Here is a 10,078-nt window from a genome sequence, read left to right as displayed (position 1 = left end):
TAAAGAAGTTAACTGAAATAAATAACTGAAAGTATTTTTATTAAGAATAATGCTAATTGTCCCCACAAATGGGTCCCAAAAAATTATTTAATTTAATTTTTTTTACTTAATAATTAAGAAAGTATTTTTAAATTGTGTTGCAAATTTCTTTTAAAAATATATAAGAATATAAATAAATAAATGAAAAACAAAAAAAGCAAATGATTCTATGGAATCCATCCTCCAACTGTACCTTCGATTGGATGGACCTAGCACAACTTTTTCTCATCTCATCATTACAACTTTCTCAAATTTTCATATAAAATATAATAAACAATTTAACTTTTTCTTAACTTTTTCAAATCTCAAAATATTAATAATATTAAAATATAATATTTTAACATTTAATCTTAAAACTCAAAATTCTCATATGAAAATTCTTAGTGACCAAGCAGAACCTAATGAAACTGGAGTTCTGGTCACTCTTGGGAAGTACAATTTAAGATGCATCATAAATTAAATATATTAAATATTAAAAAAAATTATATCATATGATAAAATAATAGATGCACAACTCTTTTTTATGACTGGAATACATTTCATTGTTCACAAATTGTTTTATTTGATAAAAAAAACAATGATAAGGACCCTTTTTTTAAACAATTATAATCAACCTATCTCGAAAAATTGTCTATAAATTATACCAAGTTTCAAAATTAAACGATAAGGTATAAATAGTAAGAGAAATATTGAATTTGGGATTCAAAAAGTGTCTCGAAATTTTTATTTTATTTTATTTTTTTACTTAATGATGAAGAAATTATTTTTTACTGATATTGTGAATTTTTTTAAAAAAATATTAAGAGTTTAAAAAATTAAATAAAAAAAACTTTAATTTTTGCCTTCTCCTGTGGCAATTCGGGCTCAGGATTCAATTAGTAAATCTTAGCCCTTAATTCTAAATTAAATAATTCAATCTTACCGATTAAATAGGTGATTATCTAGGAATTAAATTAAAAAATTTTTACAAAAATTTTAAATGCAATCAATTTTACGTATTTTTTGTATACTCTATTAATATGATTGGTTGCGTAACTCTTTCTAATATAAAATAATTATTTTAAACAATTATATTTGTAAAGTACATAAATAATACGTATAAATGACTGTAAGTAACATAATTCAAAATTTTATATAAAAAGCTGAATTATCTTTATAATTTAAGTGTTTTTAATACGCTAATTAACAACAAATTTAATTTTAGAAAATATTTTATTAAATTTAAAAAATCTCCATCAATTTTAAGAAATATATTAATAAATTTAATCATTCTCTTTCAAGTTTGTTGGCATTTGAATTTGGCAATATCACGGATGAAGGAATTTTGGATAAAAATTTAAAGAAAAAACTATATTTTAATCAATTCCCAGAAAATTTTGTACGTATTTTTCATCCGAGTACCTCAATTTCATTCTATTTCCTCTACACTGTCGTTACGCATTGTCGTGCAGACGACGATACCCTGTCTCTGTGCTTTTTCCGTTTTTTCGTGTATTCGGGTTATTGGGAACCTCCTCACCTTCCAGTTTCGCCCATATCTGCAACCGAGATCAATCTTCACCAGTTTGATCTTCTGCAATTTCTTGGGCCCGTCTCTCTATTTTTGATTGATTGTGTACTTCGTCAGAAGTATGCTCCCGAAATGTGGAAGCATTTAAGGTGCTCCGTGCCACATCTTGACGAGCTTTCTCTGAATCTGTTGTTGAATGCTGATATTGGCTGACATCGCGAACTCGATTGTATAGAATCCGAGGAGGTCTGGGCATTCTCTTACCGTTTGCTTCTAATTTGTACCGTTTTGCTTCACAATATTGCATTTCGTTGATTTGTTGGTATATTAGGTAAAGGGTCTGTTTTGAGATTTTGGTGATATATGCTCTGAGTTCTTTGCTGGGGTTCAAAGCTTGTTTTGGGTTCCTTTAGTCAATTAGAAAAATGGGTTTGAGTGAATTTTTGTTACTGTGAGAAGTTTTTGGTGTGCCTTTCAGTTTGATAAAGATGAAGAGGCCGAAAAGCGAGCCTCCCGGAGCAAGAAGGTTCAAGTTGTCGCATTTTTTATTGGGTATAGCGGTTCTATACTTAGTTTTCATATCCTCTAAGTTTCCTCATTTCTTAGAGATCGCAGCGATGTTGAGTGGGGACGATAGTTATGTTGGGACGGATGGGACAATGAGAGAGGACTCCGAAGATCCGGATTTAAGCAAACCTTTCTTTGGTTCTGTTTATAAGGATGCTTTTCATCGGAAATTAGAGGATAACCAAAACCAAGGCGCCCCATTCAGGCCTAGCCAGGAACCACTGGAAGAGAAAAAAAGTGCGTCTAGACCTATAAAGCCGCTGCAGCATCGATATGGTCGAATAACCGGTGAGATTATGAAGCGGAGGAACAGAACTAGTGACTTGTCAGTGCTCGAGAGAATGGCGGATGAGGCTTGGACATTGGGCTTAAAGGCGTGGAAAGAGTTAGATAAGGTAGATGAAAAGGAGACCGGAGAAAGCTCTATAATTCAGGGGAAACCTGAGGCATGCCCTTCATGGATATCGATCAGTGGGGAAGAATTGAAGGGAGACAGGTTAATGATTCTTCCATGTGGACTCGCTGCTGGATCTTCAGTTACAGTGGTTGGAACACCCCATCATGCTCATCAGGAATATGTGCCCCAACTTGCGAAGTTGAGGAGTGGTAGTGCCATGGTTATGGTTTCACAGTTCATGGTTGAATTGCAGGGGCTGAAAGCGGTGGATGGGGAGGAGCCACCAAAGATTCTGCACTTAAATCCTCGATTGAAAGGTGACTGGAGCAAACGGCCAGTCATTGAGCATAACACCTGTTATAGAATGCAGTGGGGAAAAGCTCAAAGATGCGATGGTTTACCTTCCAATAATGATGATGATATGCTAGGTATGATTATTTGATTCTGATTTTTCTTCTGTAAGCTCTGCCATTCTACAGTAGGGATGAAGGTTCTTAGATATATGCAAACTCAACTTTCTTGTGCTGAGAAGATATAAACAAAACATAACAAGAGAAGGTTTGTTTATCATAAGTAGATAGTAATAACATTGGCTACTGACTTGCTAAATTCATGTACTTGCCTTGAGGTGAGGCTCGAGTGAAATGAGTCGTGGCACATCCATGAGGCTCAATTGACCTGAAACAACTCATTTCATGTCTTAGGCTTGCCCTTTGATCTGGGCCATGAGAAATGACTCCTGGCACATCCATCATCCATGAGACTGAGTTTACCTGAAGGTCGTGCCTTAAGTCTGAGTCATTCTTAATTTGCTTTTCTCTACCCTTAAAGTATTGTTGATGTGTGCAGCACGTATGAAAATTTAATAGAACCATTTAATTGCTTCATCTATCCTGGTAAAAGGACAGAAACTCAATAGACCCATCAATTTTTAACATAAAAACAATATCTAGACCATTACAAAGAAATGTGCAAAAGAAAACAAAATATTTATGTTTTGCAAGTCTTCTACTTCATAATGGAATTAGTCTCAAGCTACAATTTGCGGTTGTGTTGATATGATAGTGGCAGGATCGTAATTCGTATCTGGTTTAACAGTTCATAAAATGATCAATGTAATGTAAATGTCTCAATTAGTTACCTGATAAATTAGGCCATACTCTCTCTCTCTCATATTATTTTTTTAAGATAGTCCTTTTGTTAGAGACCAGAGATGTCATGACACATTTTGGCAATACTCCTGTGTGTATTGTCCCGTATTTCAATCTGAGAAAGTACCTCTCAAAAAAGTATTTCAATGCAAAAAAAGATAAAGCTATCATGGTACAACATATATTATATCCTATTCCATTCGTCTTGAAAAACTTGTTGTCATCCTTCTTGGAGGAAGTTAAAGAAACATGTAAGTTGAAAAAAAGATAATATTTTCTTTCACAGCATTCATCTCATAAGAAAGCTTCTGCAAGTTAGTTGTAGGGCTAAATGTAGGAAACTTTCTTTCATAGGAGCATGGTGTTTCAGCTTTTGTGTTAGGTCTAGGCTGTAAAAAACCTTCAAAATAGCTGCACTCTTCTGATGAGTAACGGGAGTATTAAATCCTTAAAAGAAAAGGTAATGTGAATATGCAACTTGGTTTAATTATTTGCTGTTTTAATGGTTGTGCAGTCATGGGATGAATCAATCACTGTAGGCTTTGTTTGGTAACTGGGAAAGTAGATATAAAAGTACAATTTGGGATCCCTAAGACGTATTTTTATTGCTACAGTGTAAGATAGCTTGACTTGAGCTTATTCAAAATGCTCCATGGCTTTCTAGGAAATTAATTGGATAACCTAGTACTTTAAAAAAATTCTGTTATGCCCGATCAAAGAAAAATTTTTCCGTTCAAAAAAATTCTGTTATGTGAATTCTTTGAGCGAATGGCTTTCCAGGATTTCATGGCTTTCCAGGATTTCAATCATCATGATATATAGCCTTGAGCAAATGCTTGTAATTAGGTTTTTCTCTTGTATACTTCCTGTGTACTTGGGCATTGCGTAATTATGTGGATTAATAAATTCTTCTTACGTATAAAATAATAAATAGCCTTGTGCTATAACATTTTGGTTTCTTAAGACCCACAGGGAAAAAACTAAAATTATGGCATGGACGGCTGATGCTACTCAAAGCAGCTTTTGGTGGTGTCTTCCACAGAAAACACAATCCCAACAAAACAAACAAGTCTGGAATTAATTTCCAGCATAAATTTGAATACACTGAAACAAAGTGAAAAAGTGGATACAACACTTCCTGTCTTGAGGCCACCAATGAACATGCTATGATGCCGAGTGAAGGAATTGCAGTCTCAGCTTTTGCAAAACTAATTTTAATCTGGAGATAGTCTGTCTCTCTTCTTAATACATTGCTTTTTGATTGGTAAGTGACACGCACACAGTGGTTCTGGACCCTTAGCTTCACTGTCTGACCTGTTCTTTTGAGGGGAAATAATTGCCATTGAGTAAGAGCTCGTTGCTCTCTCTCTCTCTCTGATGAGTTCTGTTAGGCATAAACAATCTCTTAACTAAATTTTAATTTACTGGATACCTTGACTCCAGACTATCAACTTTACTCATTTGCTAAATAAAAGCATGATCCTGGATAATTTAGCACGTTACTTACTCTTTCTTCCACTGAGTGGTTTTTAATCTGCCGAATTCAGGTAAACATTCCAGACCAGCATCTGCTGCATCATTTCTTCTATGCTGATAAGATTCTTGACATCAATTTATGCATTGGTGTGTGGTAGCGTATGGGTTTATGTTCCAGTTTAGACTAATATAGTTATGCTTCAAGCTCGATAAGAATTTACATACTAGCCGGGATTTTGTTGTTTCCAACATGGTATAGCAGCTTGATGGGTAGTGTTGTTGGAATGGTCTTGCTGATCCAGTTTCTTGCTTGGGCATTTTTGGCCATAGGCATACTTCTTTTGAACTTCACTTGTTTTGTTGAGTTTGCTTTGTGATAGCCATAATTTGCATTTACTGTAGGTTTAATCCCCTATCAACTTTGCTAAAATTCTTTGAATGTAATTCAATATTTTATGTTTGAGTGCACTATGAAGCACTGTAAATCCACTATGTGAACATTTATTAAGGTGATTCTGTAGCCTCCTTTGTTTAGCAACTTCAGTAACTTGCAGTATTTATGGATGTGGAGATGTGAAAATTTGGGTTCCTGAAATTTTTTTTGGCAGTTGATGGACATGGGAGATGTGAAAAATGGATGCGGAATGATATTGTTGACTCAAAGGAGTCAAAGACAACCTCATGGTTTAAGCGATTCATAGGGCGTGAGCAGAAGCCGGAAGTTACCTGGCCATTTCCTTTTGTGGAGGGCAGACTGTTCATCCTAACTCTGCGTGCTGGTGTTGATGGGTACCATATTAGTGTTGGGGGCCGGCATGTGACTTCATTTCCTTATAGGACTGTAAGTAATATTGGAAAATTTGTCATGTTTACCAGTAATGATATTGTTTTATACCTGTCTGACACGAGTGGAAAATGCTTTCCTTAGAGCTTGCTATTACAATTATAGTTATTATAATGATACTTTCTACTGTCAAATTTTAGTATTTTAAAATAATTTGATTGTTTTAACACCCCTGTACTAAACCCATAATGCTTTGCTGTATCTTCAGGGGTTCACTCTGGAAGATGCAACAGGACTAGCAATTAAAGGAGATGTGGATGTCCACTCAGTTTATGCCACGTCTCTCCCTACTTCTCATCCAAGTTTTTCACCTCATAGAGTATTGGAGTTTTCAGAGAAGTGGAAAGTCAATCCTCTACCCAAGAGCAAGGTTCCACTCTTTGTTGGAGTGCTCTCTGCTCCTAATCACTTTGCTGAACGCATGGCGGTTAGAAAAACTTGGATGCAAGCATCTGCAATCAAGTCCTCGGATGTAATTGTTCGATTCTTTGTTGCATTGGTAAGGCTTATTCATTTTTCATTGTCATGCGTTCAAATATTACGTTGAGTTTTACTTTTTCTACTCAGGTGTATCTGATGTCTACTCCTTGTGTTCTTGGATACTGTCATTTTGCTTATTGACAAATTTTATCTTATGAAATAATATGATGTCAAGATTTACGGTTGATGAATTAGTTTCCAGGATTAATTCCATGTGATTTTAGGAATAGAACGTGGTGATTTTGGCATGCTTGAGACGTAGGGTTATTAACAATGATAACATTTTTTTTTGATAAATAAATAATTTTATTAATCAAATGGCAACACCTGAATTACAACTCTAATGCCCCACCTAAGTGGGTGCATTAGAGGCTTAACAATGATAACATCGATATGTAACAAAAACATTGTTGATATTAGCAAAGCATAGAACTTCCAATGAAACAAGTTTATGGTCCAGAGCTGAAGTGCTGAATGAATGTAAACAAAATGATTGTGGTCTGTTGGTGCATGGTTGCCAATGACAAGCATGTAGGTGTAGCAATCAATAATGTATCTGTTAGAGTATTACATGTGAGGAAGGTCAATTTTATAATTTTACATTATATATAAATATATTCACATATATATAGATAGACAGATAAGCCATCCACTCCAGGGTTGAGGTTTCAAAATCTTTCATATTATCTCATTCTCCTTATCCATTAAACCACATGGTATTAGAGCCTAGGTCATCTGTTTGTTTGTTTGCTTGACATCCATCAAACCATATGGCGTTGAATGGTCTCACATTGGCTGCATGTCAACATTGGTATGATTTAATGTACTAGTTTGGCTGCTCCACTCAATAGTTTGAGGTAAACTTGAACAGAGCAATCGAGGTGTATTGTCACTTTATACAAAATGCCGTTATCTCAAAACAAGTTATTACCTCGTAGTTTTTTGAGCTGTTAGGAGATGCATTCACAAAGGCTTTTAGTGAGTTTTTTAAACATGTTTAAGTTTGCAAGGCATGATAGATATCTATGCTATAGATCATGGGGATTGCTAGAAAATTATATGCAAGGAAGGGCAACCTTGTTTTTTTATTGGTAAGGAAGGGCAACCTTGTGATTGGACATCATTAATAACATAAATAGAGAAGCCAGCCACTCTATTAAGCTGTCAGTGTCTGTTTATTTTCTTGCTCTCTTTAGCCGTCAACGCCTCATGATGCTTACTTTGGGAGATGTTTCTTTTTGTCTTGTTTTTTTAAGCAATATAAATAGTTTCAGAGAGGGTTATGGTAATTGCCAATAATCAGGTTTGTGGATGGTTTACAACTGGCATGCTTGGAATTTTAAAAAATATTTCTAAATGGAGTTATTATATACTAAATCAACTTCCATTAGATGTTTTTGGACATTGGTTGATGTCTTTTGAATTGCTGTTGAAGAGCTTGCGAGGTACTTGCCAAATTAGGAAACAATTGCCTGTCAGGTGGTTGGTATGGAATGCGTTGCCTGCCTAAAGGTTCAGAGGGGTGGCTAAATTGTGGATTTCACTTCAAGGTTACATAAGTGCTACATTTCGATCAGAATGATGGGAATAGTTACCAGGGAGCAACATTATGAAGAGTCTTAATTTGATTCTTCCGAGCATTCATTATGTGCAGTTGAGATGGAAAGATTTAGTCTCTTAAAAATTTAAGTCATCTAGAAATTAGGAAGGACTTATTTGATGATTTAATGAGGTAAATAGGAATTGTGAAATGGCATGTGGATAAATCAGCCAAGTTTTTTTTATTAGTTGACTTTAACTGAAGATGATGACTTCTGAGATGTTAGGCTTGTTGAGGTGGGTTGTCACTGGTTATAGATGTATTAAGAACTTTGGTTTGATTGGTAGAATTAACGATTATGAGGTATCATGCAAGGGTTGTTGATCCCTGCGAGCATATGATAAGAACTTTTATCTATATGATGCAATTGTTATGTACTTCAATCCAGTGGACAAGATTTTCCCCCTGTTTTTTTGGGTATTTGTCGTAGTTACATATAATACTTTAATACATGCTGTGCATGATGCCTGTTTGTGTCTGTTATTGTTCTGTTTTTCTTTGTACAGAAATTCTTCACTGGCTGTTATGTATGCGTTACTTCAAAAATTTTCCATTCTTAAACTTTTTATGTTGTACATTATATTATGATTGGGATTTTTCTGGTGTTCTTATTTGTTTTAATTTGACACAGAATCCAAGGAAGGAGGTGAATGCAGTGCTGAAGAAGGAGGCTGCTTACTTTGGTGATATAGTGATTTTGCCCTTTATGGATCGCTATGAGCTTGTTGTTCTTAAAACTATTGCTATCTGTGAGTTTGGGGTGAGTTTGTATCTTACAATATATTCTTCTTTCATTTTTTTGATTGGATTTCTTCCCGAATATTGTCATTGAAAGTGGTTTTCTTGGGACTTCTGTTTTGTTGGGTCCTATGCTGAGTTATATCCTATCCTTAAATGGCCCAAACATTCTCCATGCAGGTTCAGAATGTGACCGCTGCGTACATCATGAAATGCGATGATGACACATTTGTCAGGGTGGACACCGTATTAAAAGAAATTGAGGGTATCTCCTCTAATAAATCGCTATATATGGGTAATCTCAATCTCTTGCATCGCCCTCTTAGAAGTGGAAAATGGGCGGTCACATATGAGGTATGCTACTTGCCTTTCCTTTGTGTAAATTTTGATTTGTTGCTTGTTATGGTTCAAAATTCCATGTTAACTTGGTTCTGCCTCTTGGGTTTCCACTCAAGCTCCTTTCATCAATTAGATATCTTTTTAAGCCTGATACATTTGATTGCATGGAAGTAGGATCATAACAAGGAAGATGTTGTCAATATCTTGTCATCGTATCCTGAGCTTCTTATTGTTGTTGTTTTCTTCCAAGTTATGAAGTTTTTCATTATTTCTGGATAAGACCATTTTTTATAGTCTTTGCGTTTGTTCCTATATCTGAAACATCGTGTATGTAACAGGAGTGGCCAGAGGAAGTATATCCTCCTTATGCGAATGGGCCTGGATATGTAATTTCCAGTGATATTGCTAAATACATTGTCTCTCAACATGGCAACCGAAGCCTAAGGGTTAGTTGAGTTATTTAATCTAATCTGCCTCCCTTCGAAGGTTCCTCCATCCTGCCACAGCAAATGTTAACTGGAAATTTTTTTTTTTTTTTTTTTTGCTGGCAGCTCTTTAAGATGGAGGATGTGAGCATGGGAATGTGGGTCGAGCAATTTAACAGTTCCAAGGCAGCCGTCCAGTACTCGCACAGCTGGAAATTTTGTCAGTATGGATGCCTGGAAAACTATTTTACTGCACATTACCAATCGCCAAGGCAAATGATCTGTCTTTGGGGCAATTTGGCGAGAGGTCGGGCTCATTGCTGCAACTTTAGATGACATTGAATAGAAACATAAACTTATATCACACTCACCTTCCTCCTCCCTCCCACACACAAATTTTTCACCCACCTTTGTGCTGATCTTTGTCCATTGTGGTCAGTGTCTGGGTCAAATTATGAACCTAAGATTGATTATGCTAATCCATTTTCCACAATGAGTTCTACAGAGTATTA

General features: G+C 35.4%; 1 protein-coding gene across 2 annotated transcripts; it reads left to right on the top strand.

The window, feature by feature from the left end:
* The first annotated feature begins 1,429 nt into the window (after positions 1 to 1,429).
* On the top strand, positions 1,430 to 10,078 carry LOC122276275 (hydroxyproline O-galactosyltransferase GALT2). Of its 2 annotated transcripts, XM_043085867.1 has the most exons (8): positions 1,430 to 1,795; positions 2,028 to 2,941; positions 5,749 to 5,981; positions 6,193 to 6,483; positions 8,696 to 8,824; positions 8,983 to 9,156; positions 9,480 to 9,587; positions 9,693 to 10,078. In XM_043085867.1, exons 2-8 carry the CDS (start codon positions 2,038 to 2,040, stop codon positions 9,900 to 9,902), a joined length of 2,049 nt encoding a protein of 682 aa, XP_042941801.1. In that variant the 5' UTR covers positions 1,430 to 1,795; positions 2,028 to 2,037; the 3' UTR covers positions 9,903 to 10,078. The 2 variants fall into 2 exon arrangements, with proteins under 2 accessions (XP_042941801.1, XP_042941800.1); XM_043085866.1 differs by having other exon boundaries at positions 1,430 to 2,941.

This window comes from Carya illinoinensis, chromosome 9 (genome assembly GCF_018687715.1).
Source record: "Carya illinoinensis cultivar Pawnee chromosome 9, C.illinoinensisPawnee_v1, whole genome shotgun sequence".
NCBI lineage: Eukaryota > Viridiplantae > Streptophyta > Magnoliopsida > Fagales > Juglandaceae > Carya > Carya illinoinensis.
This window is presented reverse-complemented; position numbering and strand designations above follow the sequence as displayed.

What these genes read in the sequence shown, in the direction of transcription:
- LOC122276275 (XM_043085867.1), top strand. Translation starts at nt 2,038, where the DNA reads ATGAAGAGGCCGAAAAGCGAGCCTCCCGGAGCAAGAAGGTTCAAGTTG. An exon ending in TAATGATGATGATATGCTAG is followed by an intron (nt 2,942 to 5,748) that starts GTATGATTATTT and finishes TTTTTTTGGCAG; the next exon opens with TTGATGGACATGGGAGATGT. An exon ending in TTGCTATCTGTGAGTTTGGG is followed by an intron (nt 8,825 to 8,982) that starts GTGAGTTTGTAT and finishes TTCTCCATGCAG; the next exon opens with GTTCAGAATGTGACCGCTGC.